At 45.8% G+C, this 22950-nt stretch overlaps 1 protein-coding gene across 4 annotated transcripts in view; it reads left to right on the top strand.

Moving 5' to 3' along the window:
- LOC139274688 (centrosome and spindle pole-associated protein 1) overlaps positions 1 to 22950 on the top strand; it is a 355670-nt gene that overhangs the window by 321076 nt on the left and 11644 nt on the right. For all 4 annotated transcript variants that reach the window (XM_070891381.1, XM_070891368.1, XM_070891373.1 and 1 more), the window contains one exon: positions 18639 to 18670. In XM_070891381.1, the coding sequence (XP_070747482.1) occupies positions 18639 to 18670 (32 nt within the window). The remainder of the gene's footprint in view (positions 1 to 18638; positions 18671 to 22950) is intronic.

Genomic DNA, 22950 nt, shown 5'->3' with positions numbered 1-22950 from the left:
TCCACTTTGGTGGTAAAAACAGAGAGACAGACTATTATCTGAATGGTGACAGATTAGGAAAAGGGGAGGTGCAACGAGACCTGGGTGTCATGGTACATCAGTCATTGAAGGTTGGCATGCAGGTACAGCAAGCGGTTAAGAAAGCAAATGGCATGTTGGCCTTCATAGCGAGGGGATTTGAGTACAGGGGAAGGGAGGTGTGCTACAGTTGTATAGGGCCTTGGTGAGGTCTCACCTGGAGTATTGTGTACAGTTTTCGTCTCCTAACTTGAGGAAGGACATTCTTGCTATTGAGGGAGTACAGCGAAGGTTCACCAGACTGATTCCCGGGATGGCGGGACTGACATATCAAGAAAGACTGGATCAACTGGGCTTGTATTCACTGGAGTTCAGAAGAATGAGTGGGGATCTCATTGGAAACGTTTAAAATTCTGACGGGTTTAGACAGGTTAGATGCAGGAAGAATGTTCCCAATGTTGGGGAAGTCCAGAACCAGGGGTCGCTGTCTAAGGATAAGGGGTAAGCCATTTAGGAGCGAGATGAGGAGAAACTTCTTCACCCAGAGAGTGGTGAACCTGTGGAATTCTCGACCACAGAACATTGTTGAGGCCAATTCACAAAATATATTCAAAAAGGAGTTAGATGTAGTCCTTCCTACTAGGGGGATCAAGGTGTATGGCGAGAAAGCAGGAATGGGGTACTGAAGTTGCATGATCAGCCATGAACTCATTGAATGGCGGTGCAGGCTCGAAGGGCCGAATGGCCTACTCCTGCACCTATTTTCTATGTTTCTATGATTGATTGATGTTTTTGTGACTGGAAGGATGTTTCCAGTGGGGTTCCGCAGGGCTCAGTACTGGGTCCCTTGCTTTTTGTGATATATATCAACGATTTAGATTTGAATATAGGGAGTATGATTAAGAAGTTTGCAGACGACACTAAAATTGGCTGTGTGTTTGATAATGAAGAGGATAATGAAGCTGCAGGAGGATATCAATCTACTGGTCAGGTGGGCAGAGCAGTGGCAAATGGAATTTAATTCAGAGAAGTGTGAGGTAATGCATTTGGGAGGGCTAATAAGGAAAGGGTATACACATTAAGCGGTAGGCCACTTAATAGTGTAGATGAACAAAAGGACCTTGGAGTGCTTGTCCACAGATCCCTGAAATTAGCAAGCCAGGTGGATAAGGTGGTTAAGAAGGCATACGGACTGCTTGCCTTGATTGGCCGAGGCATAGAATATAAGAACAGGGAGGTTACGCTTAAATTGTATAATACTTTGGTTGGGCCACAGCTGGCGTATTGCATGCAGTTCTGGTCGCCGTATTATAGGAAGGACCTGATTGCACTAGAGAGGGTGCAGAGGAGATTTACTAGGATGCTACCTGGAATGGAGAATCTTAGTTATGAGGACAGATTGGATAGGCTGGGTTTGTTCTCATTGGAAAAGAGGAGGTTGAGAGGAGACCTCACTGAGGTGTACAAAATATTGAGGGGCCTGGACATAGTGGATAGTGAGGGTCTATTTCATTGGTCGAGGGGGCATAGTTTTAAGGTGGTTGGTGGAAGGTTTAGTGGAGATTTGAGGGGAGTTTCTTTAAGCAGAGGTTTGTGGGGATCTGGAACTCACTGCCTGGAAGAGTGGTGGATGCAGAAACCCTCACCATTTTTAAGAGATGGTTGGATGGGCACTTAAAGTGCAGTAACCTGCAGGGTTACAGATCTGGAGCTGGTAATTGGGACTAGACTGGATGACCTTTAGTTGGACAGAGCAGATATGATGGTAAGTACTGCAGAGAATAGAATACGGCCAGGGTGATGATCTGGATTAGTTTCGATCGCCTGGATGGGTCGGAGAGGAATTTTCCCAGATTGTTTCTCCCTAAATTGGCCGAGGGTTTTATCTGGTTTTTACCTCTCCCAGGAGATCGCATGGCTCCGGTTGGGGGGTAGTGTAGAATGTTTTGGTATAAGGGGTGTCATAGTTGTGATGAGGCAGACTGGTTGGGCTGGTGCTCTTTGCTTTCCGTCATTGTTCATAGGTTTATATGTATCCTTTAGGGCTGCTGACCAAGGGCTGTGTGGCTCTTTGTCGGCCGCCGCAGACACGATGGGCCGAAATGGCTCCCTTCTACGTTGTAAATTTCTATGTTTCTAAGCACAGTCAAAAGATTTAGAAAAGGGATATTACTGGCATGAGCTTTTGACAAGGTTCTGCATGAGTGCTTAATGGCTAAATTGTAGTCACTGTGTAGAAAATAAACTTAAAAATAAAAGAGACCAATTTGCATTTATACACCTCCTTTCACATCACGAGGATATCCCAAAGTGCCTCACAGCCAATGATTTGCTTTTTGAAGTGAACTGCTGTTTTGTAGGCAGATGCGGCAACCAGTTTGCACACAGCAAGGTCCTACAAATAATGAGATGATCTGTTTTGGTGGTGTTGGTTGAGGGATGAATTGTGGCCAGTAAACATAATCACACGAGACACTTACTGCAGACACAGTCACTCTGTGACCTTCACCTTTATTGCCTGGACCAAGGAGTGCTGGCCCTGCGAGGGACCTCCCCTTATTTTCCTGAATCTCCAGGTAGGGAGTGTCTCCCACAAGTACATCCCCTGTGGTCAAGGTGTGCATTTCTAGTAAATATGTACAGTATGTAGTGGTTACAATTGTATAAGGATTACAGTAGTACGCTGGTTACATACATGACATCACCTCCCCCCTCACGTCTTTTTGACTCAAAAGTTAAGTCTATCAGGTGATCGACGCTCTCTCGTGGAGCGCCGCAGTTGAGGCTCTGGTGGCTGAGCCTTGGCATGCGTTTCTGTCACCTGAGGTGATTCCGGCCTGGCCACACGGACTGTGCATGCTGGTGATTGTCCTTGTTGCTCGTTCAATGGCAGTGGTATGGTTGACATCTCATGCTCTTCTTCATGTTCATCGGTGTCTATGCTGAACCTTTTCTTTACTTGGTCCAAGTGTTTGCGGCATATCTGCCCATTATTGAGTGACCACTATGACCCTATTTCCCTCTTTAGCAATTACGGTGCCCTCCAGCCACTTGGGTCCCAATGCATGGTTAAGTACAAATACTGGATCATCCATTTCTATACACCTCTCCCTTGAGTTACGATCGTGGCACTCGGTTTGGGACTGGCGCTTGCCCTCAACAATGTCTGCCAGGGTTGGGTGGATGAGGGACAGCCGCGTTTTGAGCGTACGTTTCATGATGAGTTCGTGAGCGAGTGCGGCTGGGACCTATAGGCCAGCAGGAGGCACGATAGGCGGTACTTCAGAGAGGGTCCTTGGATGCGGAGCATGCCTTGCTTTATGACTTGGACCGCACGTTCCATCTGGCCATTGGAAACCGGCTTGAACGGCGCCGTCCGGGCATGTTTGATGCCAACATAAACTCCTGGAGTTCATGGCTGGTGAAACACGGGCCATTGTCGCTGACCAGAAAACCATGCGCAGGCTCTCCACGGTGATGGATGTCGTGCACGAGTTTAATATGATGCATCGATCCATTTCGAGCATGCATCGACAATTATCCAGAACATTTTTCCCATGAACAGGCCCACATAGTCCACGTGAATGCGTGACCAAGGCTTGGTGGGCCAGGGCCACGGGCTGAGCGGGGCCTCCCTGGGGGCATTGCCCAGCTGGGCACACGTCATGCACCTGGGAACCTAGTTTTTCAGGTCTGAGTCAATCCCCGGCCACCATACATGTGACCGGACAATGGCCTTCATTAGCACAATTCCAGGGTGCTCGCTGTGGAGTTCCCTGATGAATGCTACCTTCCCCTTTTGGGGCATGACTACTCAGCTGCCCCATAGCAGGCAGTCGGCTTGGATGGAGAGCTCATCCACCCGTCTCTGAAAGAGTCTGATCTCCTCGGGGCACGTCCCGTGCGTGGGTGCCTAATCCCCCGTCGGGATACATTTCTTTATCATGGATAGGAGGGGGTCCCTGTTGGTCCAGAGTTTGATCTGGCGGGCTGTGATGGGGGAGCCTGCGGTGTCAAAAGCCTCAACGGCCATGACCATTTCAGCGCTTTGCTCTGCTGCCCCCTCGGTGGTGGCCAGGTGAAGCCTTTGAGCGCGTCAGCGCAGTTTTTGGTGCCTGGCCGGTACCGTATGGTGTAGTCATACACAGCCAGCGTGAGAGCCCCTCGCTGTACGCGAGCTGATGCATTTGCATTGACCGCTTTGCTGTTGGACAACAGAGAAGTTAGCGGCTTGTGGTCCGTTTCTAACTCGAACGGTCTGCCGAAAAGGTATTGGTGCATTTTTTTCACACCATAATCGCAAGCAAGTGCTTCCTTTTCGACCATGCCGTACCCACGCTCTGCCTGGGGGAGCGACCTGGAGGCATAAGCCACCAGTTGGAGTTGTCCATCTCCATTACCCTGCTGCAACACACACCCAACCCCGTATGATGATGCATCACATGTTAAAACTAGTTTTTTTTTTACAGGGGTCATACAACGTTAACACTTTGTTAGAACAAAGCAGGTTCCACGCCCTATTGAAAGCCCGTTCTTGACAGTTTCCCCCCCCCCCCCCCAAAACCATTCGCAACCCTTACGCAGGAGCACGTGTAACGGCTCCAACAATGTGCTTAAGTGCGGCAGGAAGTTCCCGAAATAGTTCAAAAGTCCCAGGAACAATTGTAACTCCGATGTGTTGCCGGGCCGGGGCGCACGACGGATCGCCTCCGTTTTGGATTCGGTAGGCCGGATCCCGTCTGCGGCAACCCTCCTGCCCCAAAACTCGACCTATGGGGCCAAAAACGCACACTTGGTCTTCTTCAGCCGCAGGCCTACCCGGTCCAGTCGGCGTAGCACCACCTCCAGGTTGTGGAGGTGTTCCTCGGTGTGTCGACCCGTTATTAGGATGTCATCCTGGAATACGATTGTGCCGGGAATGGATTTCAGCAAGCTTTCCATGTTTCTCTGAAAGATGGCGGCTGCCGAACGGATGCCAAAAGGACACCTGTTGTAGATGAATAAACCCTTGTGCGTCGTGATGGTAATCAGAAGCTTGGATTCTTCAGCCAGTTCCTGAGTCATGTAGGCCGAAGTGAGATCCAATTTAGTGAACAGCTTGCCACCTGCCAACGTGGCAAAAATGTCCTCCGCCCTTGGGAGCGGGTATTGGTCCTGCAGGGACACCCGGTTGATGGTGGCTTTGTAGTCACCGCAGATCCTAACCGAGCCGTCCGCTTTAAGGACAGAAACGATGGGACTTGTCCAGTCACTGAATTCAACGGGCGAAATTATGCCCCACTCTGAGCAGCCTGTCCAGTTCACTCTCAATTTTCTCACGCATCATGTACGGCACCGCTCTGGCTTTGTGGTGCACTGGTCTGGTGTCCGGGGTGATGCGTATAACTACTTTTGTGCCCTTGAACGTTCCGACACCGGGTTGAAACAGTGACCTGAATTTTTGTAGTACCTGTGAGCATGAGCTTCGCTCCCCAAATGAAATGGCGTGCACATCCCCCCATTTCCAGTTCATCTCAGTTAGCCAGCTCCTTCCCAAAAGCGCGGGGCCATTTCCTGGAACAATCCAGAGTGGCAGCCGGTTCTGTGACCCATTGTGTGTTACCACCACGTTTGCACTGCCTAGCACTGGAATGATCTCTTGGGTGTACGTCCGTAGCTGCGTATTAATTTGTTCCAGTTTGGACCTGCTAGCTCTGTGAGGCCATAGTTTCTCAAATTGTTGTGCACTCTTGAGGGACTGGCTAGCTCCCGTGTCCAGCTCCATGCGCAACGGGATGCCATTCAATAAAACTTTCATCATCATGGGTGGCGTTTTGGTGTATGAGCTGTGGATGTCAGCCACATGAACCCGCTGAACTTCAGCATCCATGGCTTTACCCTAGGCATTGTCCTGCACTGCAAGCCCCTCGCCTGATTCCTCTGTCTCATAGATTAGCCTCGCTACCGGCTGTTTGCAAACCCTAGCCAAATGTCCTCTGGCATTACAATTCCTACAGACGAACTGCTGAAATTTGCAGCTTTTCGCATAATGTCTGCCCCTGCATCTCCAGCATTGGCTGAGATCGTTGTTCACAGAAGGACTGTTAGCAGGCATTCCTCTCTGATTGTTCCCTTGGTTGTTTCTAAACACTCTGATGGTGAGTGTTAATGGTCCCCTTGATGGCGTGAATTGCCGCTCCCCTCTCCATTGTCCCTGTCGGGGGCCCACCTTAGAGTCAGTTTCAGCTTGGGCAGTTACAAAATGCCTTTGCCTGACTGGTTCTCCCTTGTCCACTCTACTAGTTACATCCTCAAAAAATTCCAGAAGATTTGTCAAGCATGATTTCCCTTTCACAAATCCATGCTGGCTTGGACCAATCCTGTCACTGCTTTCCAAATGCGTTGCTAGATCATCCTTAATAATTGATTCCAACATCTTCCTCACTACTGATGTCAGGCTAACCGGTATATAATTTCCCATTTTCTCTCTCTCTCTCCTTGAACCGCGTTTATCACGTTAATTCCTTGGTCCGTCGCCACGTTGGACCCAGGACTACTCGCGTAAATTAGCTTGGTCACTTCTTCCCCCGCTATGAAAGTTTGAGCTATCAATGCTGCCCCTTCTAGAGTTAAGTCCTTGGTCTCTATGAGCTTCCTGAAGATCCCGGCATGGCTAATGCCCTCAATGAAAAAATCCCTTAACATCTCCCCCCTGCAGGCGTCTGAGAACTTAGAGGCTGGCCAAGCGTCGCAAGTCTGCACGAAGTCCGAGATGTTTTGCCCTTCCCGACATCGGTGTGTGTAGAACCGGTGCTGGGCCATGTTGCTCGCCGCCGGTGTATGCTGCTCACCGGTTTTAAGTGTTCGCTGATCAGCTGGCTGAGCTCTTCAAAAGACTTGTCGGCCGATTTGTGGGGTGCGAGCAGGTCCTTCATCAGCGTTTTTGTCCCGCAGCTTGTTAGTAGATGCACCCTCCACTTGTCATCCTCTCCCAGCCAGTCCTTCGTGACAAAGGTGTGCTGGAGTCTCTCCACAAAATCATCCCAGTCTTCACCCACACAGTAACGTTCCTCTGAGCTACCGGTGGCCATCCTCTGGGTTCAGTGATTCCCGTTTCCCATCGCCAGGCGTTGAGTCCTTAACTCTTAAACATAATCACACGAGACACATACTGCAGACACAGTCACTCTGTGACCTTCACCTTTATTGCCTGGACCAAGGAGTGCTGGCCCTGCAAGGGACCTCCCCTTATATACCTGAATCTCCAGGTAAGGAGTGTCTCCCACAAGTACACCCCCTGTGGTCAAGGTGTGCATTTCTAGTAAGTATGTACAGTATGTAGTGGTTACATACATGACAGCCAGGATACCAGGTAAACAATCTGTTCTTTGAAGAAAGTGAAATAGGATCTTTTACGTCCATATGAACAGGTCTATGGGGGTCTCAGTTTAATGTATCATCTGAAAGATGGCTCCTCCAACAGTGGAGTACTCCCCCAGTACTGCACTGAAGTGTAAAACTAGATTATGTTCTCATAGGAACAGGAGCAGGCCATTCAGCCCCTCGAGCCTGTTCTGCCATTCAATGAGATCATGGCTGATCTGTATCCTAATTCCATCCATCCGCCTTGGCAACATATCACTTCATACATTTGGCTAGCAAAATTCTATGGATCTCGAATGTAAAATTAATAATTGTTGCTTTTTATGGGAGAGAGTTCCACACTTCTACCATGTGAAGAAGTGTTTCCTAACTTCTCTCTTGAATGGTCTGGCTCTGATTTTAAGGTTATGTCCCCTTATCCTAGACTCCCCACCAGCTGAAAAAGTTTATCTCTTATATACCCTAACAATTAATTTAAAGTCTTAAAATCCTGAATAAAATCACCTCTTAACCAGAGAATACAAGCCTAGTTTATATACACTCTACTCATTATTTAACCCTTGGAGCACTGCTAACATTCTGGTGAATCTGTGCTGCACTCCTTCCAAGGCCAATATATCCTTCCTAAGGTGCCCAGAATTGTCCATAGTACTCCAGATGTGGTCTAACCAGGGCTTTATATAGCTGCAGCAAAACGTCTTCCCCTTTATATTCTAGCCCTCTAGATATAAAGGCTAAGATTCCTTTAGCCTTTTTGACTTTTTTTTAAAAAATGGACTGCTACATTTTGGTGATGTGTACATGGACCCGTACATTTCTTTGGACCGCCACTGTTCCTAGTTTTTCACCATTTAAAAAATGTTCTGATCTATTTTTTTTGGCCCAAAATGGATGACCTCACACTTACCTGTATTGAAATCCATCTGGCCGCTCACTTTATCAATGTCTCTTTGTAATTTTATGCTCCCGTCTACACTACTTATTATGTCACCTTTCTTTGTGTCACCGGCAAACCTGGGTATATGGCTCTTTATTATATTCTCTAAGTCATTAATACATCTTTTGAATAGTTAGGGTCCCAGCACAAACCTTTGTGGGACACAACTAGCCATTTCCTAACACTTCAAGTACATATCCATTATCCTTACTCCGTCTTTTATCATTTAACCAATACAACAATAACTTGCATTTATATAGTGCTTTTAACATAGTAAAACATCCCAAGATGCTTCAGAAGAGAGTTATCAAACAAAATTTGACACCAAGCTACATAAGGAGATATTAGGACAGGTGACCAAAGGCTTGGTCAAAGAGGTAGGTTTTAAGGAGCGTCTTAAAGGAGGAGAGAGAACTAAAGAGGCGGAAAAGCTTACGGAGGGAATTCCAGAGCCGAGGGCCCAAGCAGCTTAAGGCACGGCCACCAGTGGTGGAGCAATGCGCAAGAGGTCAGAATTGGAGGAGCGCACAGATCAGAGGGTTGTAGGGCTGGATAAAGCTACAAAGGTAGGAAGGAATGAGGCCATGGAGGGATTTGCAAACCAGGATAAGATTTTTTAAATCGAGGCCTTGCCGGACCGGGAGCCAATGTAGATCAGAGAGCACAAGGGTGATGGGTGAGCAGAACTTGGTGCGAGTTAGGCTACGGGGAGCAGAGTTTTGGATGAGTTAAAGTTTATGGAAGATGGAAGCAAGGAGAGCATAGAATAGTCAAGTTTAGAGGTAACAAAGGCATGGATTAGGGTTTTAGCAGCAGATGAGCTGAGGTGGGGCAGCGATGGGCGATGCTACGGAGGTGGAAGTAGGCAGTCTTGGTGATAGAGCCGATATGTGGTTGGAAGCACATCGTAGGGTCAATATGTGGTTATAAACGGCCTGGTTCAACCTCAGTCAGTGTCCAGGGAGAGGGGTGGAGTTGGTGGCTAGGAAACGGAGTTTGTCGCGGGGTCTGAAAACAATGGCTTCAGTCTTCCCAATATTTAGTTGGAGGAAATTTCAGCTCATCCAGGAATGGGTGTCAGACAAGCAACATAACAAATCAGAGACTGGAGGATCTAGAGAGGTTGTGGTGAGGTAGAGCTGGGTGATGTCAGCATACATGTGAAATCTGACGTTACATTTTTGAATGATGTCGCTGAGTGGCAAAGTAAATGAGAAATAGGAGGGACCAAGTCTAGATCCTTGGAGGACTCCAGAGGTAACGGTGTGGGTGGGGGGATTGGGCGGGGGTGGTGGAAGAGCAGCCATTGCAGGGGATTCTCTGGCTACGATCGGATATAAAAGAATGGAACCTTACAAAGGCAGTCCCAGGCAGCTGGACAACAGAGGAGAGGTATTGGTGTAGGATGATATGGTCAACCATGTCAAAGGCTGCAGAGAGAGGTCAAGAAAGAATAGGAGGGCTAGCTTGCCATGGTCATAGTCACATAGGATGTTATTTGTGACTTTCATTGGGGCCATTTCAGTACGGTGGCTCGAGTGGAAACCTGATTGGTGAGTTTCAAACATGGAGTTGCTGGAAAGATGGGCATGGACCTGGGAAGCGACAACACGTTCAAGTTTTCTGGTGTTTATCATTTGTGGTAGTCTGTTTAGGATCTTTAGAGATAGATTGTGGAATCCATTTCTTCAAATTTACCAAATATTTGATGAGATATATGTCTAGCAGTTTGAGCTTGAGCTATAATGCATGTTATTAACTGATACAAATACAAAACATTTAAACAGCTTAAGTAGAACTGCTAAAATCTGCAGTAGATACCGAGCAAACAACAGAATAATAAATTACATAACTTGCGATCTTCCTCTTTCATTTAGTCTTCATCTACAAATAGAATATGCCATCATCCATAGGAGAAAATCACCTAGCAACACTCCCACTCCATTACACACGACATTGATCTCGAATGCATTTTTTTCTTGTTTCTGCAATGATGAATTTTGTCTAAGGACATATAAATAAATAATTGTTATTTTTTTGGTGTTTGCTGCTGTATTAAATAGATCTTAGCCATCTTTTTTAAACTTTCGTAAAGTTTTTCTGCTTGTTGGCAACATTTTAGCTTTGTAAGTTGCAGATGGTATCACCTTGGCTAAGAGTTACTTCACTTTTGCATTTCAGTAGCTGCCTACTGAGGCGGATTAGGCTCAAGAGAATCGGCTTCGTATGCACCCGGCAAGGCCACAATTTTCAGCCCATTTTAAAAAAAACTTCAAAAAAATACATTTTTGTCTAAAACATTTAATTTCAATTAATTTTAACTATGTGAAGTTTTTTTAAATTTATTGTGTTGTGTTTCTGTGCTTTGGGGGTAATCTCATTGATAGTAATGGGAGCTCGTACAAACGGAATCCCATTGTAGGACGGTTGATTTAAGGAGATATGTCATAACTCTCAAGAAAAATATATTCCAGTGAGGAGGAAAGGGTGTAAAAGAAAAGATAGCCATCCGTGGCTAACTAAAGAAATAAAGGATGGTATCCAATTTAAAAACAAGGGCATGCAAAGTGGCCAAAACTAGTGGGAAGAGAGAAGATTGGGAACCTTTTAAAAGCCAGCAAAGAACTACTAAAAAAATGATTAAGAAAGGGAAGATAGACTATGAAAGTAAACTAGCACAACATATAAAAACAGATAGCAAGAGTTTCTATAGGTATATAAAAAGGAAAAGAGTGGCTAAAGTAAATGTTGGTCCCTTAGAGGAAGAGACCGGGGAATTAGTGATGGGAACATGGAGATGGCAGAAACTGAACAAATATTTTGTATCAGTCTTTATGGTAGAGGACACTAAAAATATCCCAACAGTGGATAGTCAAGGGGCTATGGGAGGGAGGAACTTAATACAATCACAATCACTAAGGAGGTGGTACTCAGTAAGATAATGGGACTAAAGGCAGATAAATCCCCTGGACTTGATGGCTTGCATCCTAGGGTCTTAAGATAAGTAGCGGCAGGGATAGTGGATACATTGGTTGTAATTTAGCAAAATTCTCAGGATTCTGGAGAGGTCCCAGCAGATTGGAAAACTGCAAATATAATGCCCCATTTAAAAAAGGAGACAGACAAAAAGCAGGAAACTATAAATCAGTTAGCCTAACATCTGTGGTTGGGAAGATGTTAGAGTCCATTATTAAAGAAGCAGTAGCAGGACATTTGGAAAAACATAATTCAGTCAGGCAGAGTCAGCATGGATTTATGAAGAGGAAGTCACGTTTGACAAATTGACTGGAATTCTTTGAGGATGTAATGAACAGGGTGGATAAAGGGGAACAAGTGGATGTGGTGTATTTGGACTTCCAGAAGGCATTTGATAAGGTGCCACATAAAAGGTTACTGCACAAGATAAAAGTTCACGAGGTTGGGGATAATATATTAGCATGGATAGAGGATTGGCTAACTAACGGAAAACAGAGAGTTAGGATAAATGGTTAATTCTCAGGTTGGCAATCAGTAACTAGTGGGGAGCCACAGGGATCAGTGCTGGGACCCCAACTATTTACAGTCTATATTAACGACTTGGATGAAGGGACCGAGTGTAACGTAGCCAAGTTTGCTGCTGATACAAAGATGGGAGGAAAAGCAATGTGCGACGACACAAAAAACCTGCAAAAGGACATAGGCAGGCTAAGTGAGTGGGCAAAAATTTGGCAGATGGAGTATAATGTTGGAAAGTGTGAAGTCATGCACTTTGGCAGAAAAAATTCAAAGAGCAAGTTATTATTTAAATGGAGAAAAATTGCAAAGTGCTGCAGTATAGCGGGACCTGGGGGTCCTGGTGCATGAAACACAAAAGGTTAGTATGTGGGTACAGCAAGTGATCAGGAAGGCCAATAGAATCTTGGCCTTTATTGCAAAGGGGATGGAGTATAAAAGTAGGGACGTCTTGCTACAGTTATACAGGGTATTGGTGAGGCCACACCTGGAATAATGCGTACAGTTTTGGTTTCCATATTTACAAAAGGATATACTTGCTTTGGAGGCAGTTCAGAGAACGTTCACTAGGTTGATTCTGGAGATGAGGGGGTTGACTTATGAGGAACGGTTGAGTAGGTTAGGCCTCTACTCATTGGAATTCAGAAGAATGAGAGATGATCTTATCTAAACGTATAAGATTATAAGGGGGTTTGACAAGGTGGATGCAGAGAGGATGTTTCCACTGATAAGGGAGACTAGAACTAGGAGGCACAATCTTAGAATAAGGGGCCACCCATTTAAAATTGAGCTGAGGTGGAATTTCTTCTCTCAAAGGGTTGTAAATCCAGAATTCGCTGCCTTAGAGAGCTGTGGAAGCTGGATCATTGAATAAATTTAAAACAGAGATAAACAGTTTCTTAACTGATAAGGGAATAACGGGTTATGAGGAGCGGGCAGGGAAGTGGACCTGAGTCCATGATTGGATCAGCCATGATCGTATTAAATGGCGGAGCAGGCTCGAGGGGCCGTATGGCCTACTCCTGTTCCTATTTCTTATGTTCTTATTATTATCAATGAAAATACTCCATGTTCATTGGTGGTCCAGACCCACGTGATCCCAGGTTGCGCTTATGTTCCTGGGATGTGTGAGCCCATACGCTGCACTGCACATCTAGGCCTCGGACCGCAAGTATTCGTTTCTCCGGGACCACCAGGTACTATCGTAAAATAATTTCGGTCGGAGGAGTCCGCCCACAGGAAGTCTCCAACTGCAATTTTTGGGCCATTATCTCGACAACTAACCTCTAAGAATTCCTTCCCAGATCTCTAATTGGCATCCAGTCAACAGATTTCCAGATTAATGGGAAGACTAAACTTTATCTTAAGTTAAGGAAAATCCCAGCTACAACTAATAAAAGATCTATCCTTTACAAGAGTCTAATTTCAGACCACCTGGGGTGTAGTTCAGGTACCGTGGGCTATAATGGAGACACAGATCGACTCCATTTTCTTTAGCTGACTTAGTATTGCCAAATATTTCTCCCATGCTGAGCACTAAGGACTACCTCTGTAAGCGATTCTTTGAACAGAAGCAGAATTTTTAACGTCCTTCCTTGAACACAAAACAAAATTAAAGAAGCATTACTTTGTTAGCACTCCAAATCTGGCCCAGCAGGATCCTACACGTAGGATTATTCTATCCTCAGAGCTCTCATGTTTCTCTTGTATTCAGTTTAGGAACTATTTCCATAAGCGAGCCCTCAATCCCTTCATCAGAACTGTCCCCTTATCCATCTGTACAATGGCTGCAGTACAGTAGAACACGACAATCTGTTGCTGGCTGGCATCAGATATGCTCCATGTTTCCTTTGAAGTTCGAACTGGGACAAAGAGCCCCAAAAATTATTTTTTTTCTCTTATGTTTGTAATTAGGATGAGTAAAAGCCATCAGACTCATATGCGCTCGCCTCATTTTTTGTCAGGTTGCATTCCCATGTGCACAGCCTTTTCCAACACCACCTGAGAGAGGACATACGAACTTACATAAATGATGGACAGGAACATACCTACTGGTTCATCGTGTCTGTCCGAGACGTTGTGATCCCTTATGCACTCATCCACTCCCCACCCATCTAGAGCCATTTAAGCTCCAGGTAGAGGTGGAAAAAATAGATTAAAAATCCAGGTCAAATTGGGGAAAAAATTGAAAATTCCTCTCTGACCGCCATAGAGGGTCAAAGAAGAGATCACATTGGTCATGATTCATGTTATAGAATACCCAAGTACTTCTTATAGAATCATAGAATAGTTACAGAATGGAAGAAAGCCATTCGGCCCGTTTAACCCGGCTCTCTGCAAGAGCACCTCAACTATTCCCACAACCCTGCCCTTTCCCTTTCTTATCCAAGATGATCTCTGCCCCAGCCAGAAACCAGTCTAGCTCTCGCTTGAAGTACAACAAATTGGCATTCACAACACGAGCCAGCAACCTGTTCTACAGGTCCACTATTCTCCTGGAGAAGAAGAACTGCTTAACATTGAACCTAGTTCTGCCATTACATAATTCATAAATGTAGCTCTTGGTCCTTCCTAACCTATCCAGTTGAAATAATTGGTCTACATAAACACAATCTAGTTCCTTCATTATTTCATAAACCTCGATCAAATCACCCCTAAGTCTACACTTCTATAAGGTATAGAGACCCAGTTCTTTGAGCCTACATAGGTAATTAAGGGGTTTTAAACTGGGAGTTAATCTTGTGGCCCCCCTCTGTACCCTTTCCGAAGCCGTAATATCCCTAAGAGGCAACAAAAGAGAACTGTAACCAATGCAGGAGTACTCTGTCAAACATCCCTCTCCGACCCCTCACAGGCGATCAGGCTCCAAATTCCATTAGTTATTTTCTGGAATATAAGGATCATCTTGATTTTTTTAAAGTCTGTCTAACACCATCTTGAAGAACTGCAAAGAATCAGTCCTCACCACCACCTACAGAATCATGAATCACAGGTCATTCACCCTCTGAGAAAAGTAAAATTTCTGGGCCCCCACCCTCACTCACTGTTTTCTCTCTTCATATGGATGGCCCCTAGTTCCACCTGACCCTCATCACTCGAGATACTGTATCTACTTGCATGTTAATGTATTTTAACAATTTTAATTATCTGGATCAAATCTTCCCCAAGTCCACATCTTTTAAGTGAATGGAAACCCAAGGCACAGTCTGGCTTCCTATCAGTTTTATACATTTTGGATGATCATTTGCAGTATGTATCTCTAATGATGCTTATTATTAACTTTACTACCACAGAATTTAAATTCACTGGTCTATAATTTCCAGTATTGACTTTTAACTCTTTTTAAAATAAAGTCATCGCATGTGCTAGATAATTAGAGAGAAGTATTAGTTCAGTTCTTAGTGAGCTGTTGAAGATATTCACTGTATTTTCTTAAGAATGCTCTCTTAGAGTGAGTATGAACGGTCATGAATATCAACTGATGATTGCACATATATTCTAGCTAGACTGCTTGCCAAAGTAACAAATTACAATTAAATTCATCTTTCAATTATCCATTAGATTTAAAACGGAGGTGATCTGCAACCATGGAATTACAGGCACATAATGGATGTTTGACACAAAATCATTTGTTACTTAATTGTGATTTCATTTTTGACTCAAAATGAGTAGTAATCTAGCAAAGCAGGCAGCTGTTTTCGAAGGTTTGTGATTATTCTGCAGTCGGGCTGGATTTTCGGCTTTTGAGTTTTCAGGGCAGTGGGGCGGTCCTGATACCGCCTGGAAAACGATTGCACCCTTGTCTGCAAAATTCGTAGGTTCCATGATTGGGGGTGCAAAATTAGATGTTACACAAGGAACTTTTGCACCCCAGCCAAAAATGGCGGAGTTAAAATTTTGTTGATTTAAGGAACTTCATTGTTACTCAGTGCCCTGGAACATAACGTTGTGTATAATATATGGTTTTATCTTGATGGGGGGAGTTTTTGTTACTTTGTTGCAGTAAGACTTATGATTCATCCTTTGCCATTAATGTCTTGTGTATCATTCCAATGTTCACAGGAGTTATGCCTTTATAGGGGCACATCGCGTGTCCAGTATTAGCTTTATCCCTCCGTTTCCTCCATTTAGGAGAACCGGTCCATTATGAGCTAGCGACGTGCGACTCTTGGTCCGGCAGCATCTCCATGCTGCGTCCCTTGTGGATGGTGTGGCTATCCAATAGGGGCCTCACCAGGCTCCTCTTTGTCATCCTCCTCCTGAGGTGGGCATGCAATTCCCACTGGCAATGCTTGGATCCTCATGATGGCCAAGTTGTGCAAGATGCAGCACACCACAATGAATTCGGATACCTGTTGATGGGAGTATTGAAGGCTGCCTCCAGAGCGGTCCAGGCATCGGTCTGCCTGTAGGAGATGGCATATCTCTGTCAGCAGTTCCTTTCAGAGGCACAGCCTATTCACACACTGCTCCTCAGAGATCTGGAGGTATGAGCATTGATGCCTGTAAACCCGTGGGGGGTAAGCCCTCCTCCCCAGACTACTTCGGCCTCTCCTCAACCATGGGCCGACATGGCCAAGAGTCCTTCTTTTCTAGCTTGATGCAGCCTGGCAATAGCAATACACTATCAAACTAGTATTGCCCCCATTAAATTCTTTCATTGGAGTTTGCAATTCGGAGCTTCACGCAGTGTGCTGTGCACAAGCAACCGTTGCAATCAATGTGAACTGCGATGTCGGAGCCTCATTCCTCCATTTAAATATACTGCCTGCTGCACCCTGGGAATGCCTGGTTTTTCAGACGTTTCCTGGAGTGGGCATTAAATGAGGTGTTGGGGCTGAATTTTGCATCTGGGGAGGAAGTGGAGCGTTACACAATGATTGACGTCATGATTTCAGTTAAACTAGAGGGCGGGGCGGTAAGTTTTTAAGCTGCTGCAAACCATGAGCCGAATTTGCCGGCCGGGTGGTAAATGTGGACATCCAGCATTATGCCAAGAAACACCATTTACTACCCCTCCAGGGCACAAACTGAGGCACAACCAAGCCAAAAATCCAGCCTACTGTATTTACTTAAGATACTCTACCCCTGGAGTGAGAATGAAAGGGCATGGACATCAACTGGTGATTGTATGTATATTCTAGCTAGACTGCCTGCCACAGTAACTAAGTTTTAATATGACTGCCAAAACTCAGAAACAAATGCTAAAAATACAGGCTTTTGATTTGAAATATGACAGATCTCCTATTAGTTACACTGATAGCCTGTGACAAATGCTTCTGCATTGTGGTATTTCAAGCTGATTGAACGTTTAGATCTTGAGTCTCACCACAAATACTTGTACTATCTTGGTAAAATCCTATTTTTATGTAGAACTAATTAAGAATGAAAACCAGAAATGCTGGAAACATTCAGCAGGTCAGGCAGTGTCTGAGGCGAGAGAAACGTAGGGTTATGCTTCAGCTCGAAGACCTGTCGTCGGATCTTCAACTCGAAGTGTGACCCTACATTTCTCGCTCCACGGATGATGTCTGACCTGCTGAGTTTTTCTGGTATTTTCTGTTTTTATTTCAGATTCCAGCATCTGGAGTTTTTTTGTTTTTTGAACTGATTAAGAATGCTAGGTTGCCAACTGTAAGTTAGTCTTTTAAATGATTTCAGTGTACAAAGTGCTCAGCCAAGATGCTCTTTTATGCAGCACCAGATCTGAAAGAGTTTGCAGATGTTTACCTTCTTTGTGATTGTGTTGCGTTGGTCTTGGTCTCCCTGCTACCTTTTCTGGTATAAAGAACTAAGGGGCCAAAATTGCCCTGTGTCCCAGCTGGGGTCGGGACTTTCTGTGCCCGGTGCAGATATCCGGCCCCCGCCACGGAATTGCCCTTACCGCCCCTCATAGGAAGCGGAGTGCAATCTCGCACGATCCACTTCCTTTGGGGGCAGTACCTGGGGCTACGTAGATGCTTTGTGTAGTGCTGACATGCTTCAATGCTCCTCCCCTTCGACTAAAGGGGAGGGCTGCTGTGCACTCTGCACGGTCTCTGACGGCCTCCACTGGGCCACCAGGACAGCATGCAACCGGGCCTGCAGCCTGGCATCCAAAATGGAGTGCCGGGCTGCACGATAGCGACCACACTAGGGACATCATCATTGAGCCTACACCTCCCCTTTAAGGAGCATCCCAAGAGTCGCGAAGCTGGCATTGACATCTGCTCGCAGCAGCCTCACAGGGCAATTTCCTCTGCTAAGGAGTCGGCTGGGGGTGGTGAGATGTCATTGCCAGTTGTATGACGGCCCGGAGCGCTAACCACTGGGTGCGGTATTTCCATTGCAGCAGCGCCTCTACAAACCCCCCCCCCGAGACGTTAACGGGGCTATAAAAAGGGGCAATTTTGCCCTCCAAGAATCAGAACCAGACCCTACATACTGAGGGCATGGAGGTAGGAAGCTGATCTATCTCGAAGCGTCACACAAGTATGTGAATCTTGAGTTTCTTAAACGTATATTAACTTCTGTTAATCTCCAAGCCCAATCCCATCAATAACGCAAATTGCATTTCATGTGAAGATTGAACTTTCTTTAAAGAATAAGGGACTTATTACTGACAGACTAACAATGGTGGGTAACTGAGTGTTCAAAGTTTCCTACTGGGGCTGTGGCAGTGGTGACTTGGTTTCCATCCTTCCCTGGACATTCCATTGCTTGTTAAGACCAGCAAAGAAAAATTCAGCAATGGTCATTGCAGGTTAATGCCCTAAAGAATTATATTTTTTATCCCATCTTTTGTGAACTTTTTATCACAATCTTTTTTTCCTTTTTATGCCTTTTCTAGTTGCTAGTAAGAATCCACGCTATATTGAACTGGTAAGTAAAATCTTGCTTTGAGCAGTTTTATGCCTATAGTCCTAAAAGAATTTCATACTCTGACAATAGACTGATAGCAGCATTATTTTCAAAGTAAAAACTATATACAGCTTACTCCTCTTGATTTAAAGATGCTCAATTCAAATTTTCTGTTCAGTTAAACAAAAGTCTCCTGTGCTATTTTATTAACTTTGCTGGATAACTTGTTTTTTTTCCCCAAGCCAAGATGACTGAATTAACAAAACTGTATGCTTGTGCAGATATAGAGGTTATATTCAACATAATTTTCATATTACAAAAGCAAAATACTGCAGATGCTGCAATCTGGAATAAAAACAGAAAATGCTGGAAATCTCAGCTGGTCAGGCAGCATCTGTGGAGAGGAAGCAGAGTTAACGTTTTGGGTCGATGACCCTTCGTCGGAACTGGAGAGTGTTCGAAAAGAACAGATTCTTAACAAGCACTGAAAGGGGGAAGGGGAAGAAAGAACAAAAGGGAAGGTCTGTGATAGATTGGAAGACATGAGAAATTAGAGAGATAAAAGGGATGATGGCCCAAATTCAAATGATAATGCCAGGAATTAGAAAAACCTTAGTCAAGATAGGGTGTGAATGGTGGGATAATGACCAACTGCCATTAGAGACAAGGAGAAAAAGAAAGAAAGAAGCTCTGGGGGGAATGGGAGCCAAAGATTGGCAGCGGTTACGCTCTGAAATTTTTGAACTAGATGTTCAGTCCAGAAGGCTGTAAAGTGCCTAAACGAAAGATGAGGTGCTGTTCCTCGAGCTTGCGTTGAGCTTCGTTGGAACAGTGTAGGAGACCGAGGTCAGAGTGGGAATGCAGTGGACAGGCGACTAGAGGCTCAGGGTCACACTTGCAGACTGAACAAAAGGGAAGGTCTGTGTTCTGCGAAGCGGTAACCCAATCTGTGCTTGATCTCTCCAATATAGAGACCACATCGTGAGCAGCGAATACAGTATATTAAATTGAAAGTAGTACAAGTAAATTGTTTCACCTGGAAGGAGTATTTGGGGCCCTGGATAGTGGGAAGGGAGGAGGAAAAAGGGCAGATGTTGCATCTACTGCGCTTGCACGGGAAGGTGCCGTGGGAAGGGGAGGGGCTGCTGGGGGTGACTGCGGAATGGACCAGGGTGTCGCGGAGGGAGCGGTTCCTGCGGAATGCTGAGAGGGGAGGGGAAGGGAAGATGTGATTGGTGGTGGGATCACGCTGGAGATGGCGGAAATGGCGAAGGATGATCCGTTGAACGTGGAGGCTGGTGGGGTGAAAGGTGAGGACAAGGGGAACCATGTTGTGGTTCTGAGAGGGAGGGGAAGGGGTGAGAGCAAAGATGCGGGAAATAGAATAGGCACAGTCGAGGACCATGTTAACCACAGCGGAACGGAATCCTCTGTTGAGAAAAAAGGAAGACATGTCAGAGGCACTATTGTGAAAGGTGGCATCGTCAGAGCAGATGCGACAGAGACAGAGAAAATGGGAGAATGGAATGGGGTCCTTAGAGGATGTGGGGTGGGAGGGAGTCAGTGGGCTTATAGTGGATACTGGTCGAAAGCCTATCCCCAGAGATGGAGACGGAGAAGTCGAGGAAGGGAAGGGAAGAGTTGGAGATGGACCATGTGAAGGTGAGGGAAGAGTGGAAATTGGATGTAAAGTAAATGAAATTTTCAAGTTCGAGACGAGAGCAGGAAACGGCACTGATAGTCATCAATGTACCAGAAAAAGAGGTGAGGGAGGGGATCAGAGTAGAACTAGAACAAAGAATGTTCCACATATCCCACAAAAAGGCAGACATAGCTCGGACCCATGAGGGTTCCCATAGCAACACTTTTAATTTGGAGGAAGTGAGTGGAGTTAAAGGAGAAGTTGTTCAAGGTGAGAACAAGTTTAGCCAGGCCGAGGAGGGTTGTGGTGGATGGGGTCTGGTTGGGTCTCTGCTCGAGGAAGAAGTGGAGCACCCTGAGGCCATCCTGGTGGGGGATGGAAGTGTAGAGGGATTGGACATCCATGGTGAAATGGAGACGGTTGGGGCCGGGAAACTGTTAAAGTGACGGAGGGCGTCGGAGGAGTCGCGGATGTAGGTGGGAAGAGAGTGGACAAGGGGAGAAAAAATAGAGTCGAGATAGGATAAAATAAGTTCTGTGGGGCAAGAACAGGCTGAACCGATGGGTCTACCGGGGCAGTCCTGTTTCTGGATCTGGGAAGGTGGTGGAAGCGGGCTGTATGGGATTGGGGAACTATGAGGTTGGTGGCTGTGGAGGGAAGATCTCCAGAGGAGATGAGGTCAGTGACATAGAAACATAGAAACATAGAAAATAGGTGCAGGAGTAGGCCATTCGGCCCTTCTAGCCTGCACCGCCATTCAATGAGTTCATGGCTGAACATTCAACTTCAGTACCCCATTCCTGCTTTCTCGCCATACCCCTTGATCCCCCTAGCAGTAAGGACCTCATCTAACTCCTTTTTGAATATATTTAGTGAATTGGCCTCAACAACTTTCTGTGGTAGAGAATTCCACAGGTTCACCACTCTCTGGGTGAAGAAGTTCCTCCGCATCTCGGTCCTAAATGGCTTACCCCTTATCCTTAGACTGTGACCCCTGGTTCTGGACTTCCCCAACATTGGGAACATTCTTCCTGCATCTAACCTGTCTAACCCCGTCAGAATTTTATATGTTTCTATGAGGTCCCCTCTCATTCTTCTGAACTCCAGTGAATACAAGCCCAGTTGATCCAGTCTTTCTTGATAGGTCAGTCCCGCCATCCCGGGAATCAGTCTGGTGAACCTTCGCTGCACTCCCTCAATAGCAAGAATGTCCTTCCTCAGGTTAGGAGACCAAAACTGTACACAATACTCCAGGTGTGGCCTCACCAATGCCCTGTACAACTGTAGCAACACCTCCCTGCCCCTGTACTCAAATCCCCTTGCTATGAAGGCCAACATGCCATTTGCTTTCTTAACCGCCTGCTGCACCTGCATGCCAACCTTCAATGACTGATGTACCATGACACCCAGGTCTCTTTGCACCTCCCCTTTTCCTAATCTGTCACCATTCAGATAATAGTCTGTCTCTCTGTTTTTACCACCAAAGTGGATAACCTCACATTTATCCACATTATACTTCATCTGCCATGCATTTGCCCATTCACCTAACCTATCCAAGTCGCTCTGCAGCCTCACAGCATCCTCCTCGCAGCTCACACTGCCACCCAACTTAGTGTCATCCGCAAACTTGGAGATACTACACTCAATCCCCTCATCTAAATCATTAATGTACAGTGTAAACAGCTGGGGCCCCAGCACAGAACCCTGCGGTACCCCACTAGTCACTGCCTGCCATTCTGAAAAGTACCCATTTACTCCTACTCTTTGCTTCCTGTCTGACAACCAGTTCTCAATCCATGTCAGTACACTACCCCCAATCCCATGTGCTCTAACTTTGCACATCAATCTCTTGTGTGGGACCTTGTCGAACGCCTTCTGAAAGTCCAAATATACCACATCAACTGGTTCTCCCTTATCCACTCTACTGGAAACATCCTCAAAAAATTCCAGAAGATTTGTCTGGGAAATGATGGCTTGATGTTCAGTAGTGGGGTTATGGTCCAGGGGGAGGTAGGAGAAGGTGTCAGAGAGTTGGCGATTAGCCTCTGCAAGTTCCCCAAACAACAACAGCGCCACGCTTGTCAGCAGGTTTGCTGACAAGGTTAGGGTTGGATCTGAGTGAGCAGAGTGCTGCAAGTTCAGAGGGAGGTGAGTGAGGGGAGCAGAGAACTTGAGACGGTCGATGTTCCGTCGGCAGTTTGCAATGAAGAGGTCTAGAGAGGGTAAGAGAGGCCAGAGGGAGGGGTCCAGGTAGAGCGAGAATTCTAAAAACGGGAGAAAGGGTCAGCTGTGCAAGGGGAAGACTCCTGGCCGAAGAAGTGGGCACGGAGACGGAAAAAGAGCTCAGCATCGTGCCGAGCTCGAAATTCATGGAGGGGGATGAAGCTCAGGCCTTTGCTGAGGACTGATCGTTCGGGGTCAGATATAATTTCCATATTGTTAGCTAATTTGAAATGTTTCTAAATCTTTCACTTTATTTTTCAATTTTGTCACCTCGCTGCATGCTTATTCTGCAAATGCAGGGGGATTTATATCTTGGTGCTATCCAACCATGGATCATTACATTTTACACACATAAATTGAATTCACTTACTTTCAAATTCAGTTTTGCCACAAGAGATGGGAGGAAGATTTTTTCTTTGCCCTCTTTTAAAATCGG

This window comes from Pristiophorus japonicus, chromosome 1, assembly GCF_044704955.1.
Source record: "Pristiophorus japonicus isolate sPriJap1 chromosome 1, sPriJap1.hap1, whole genome shotgun sequence".
NCBI lineage: Eukaryota > Metazoa > Chordata > Chondrichthyes > Pristiophoridae > Pristiophorus > Pristiophorus japonicus.
The sequence above is the reverse complement of the archived record's forward strand: the minus strand, read 5'-3'. Positions and strand labels throughout refer to the sequence as shown.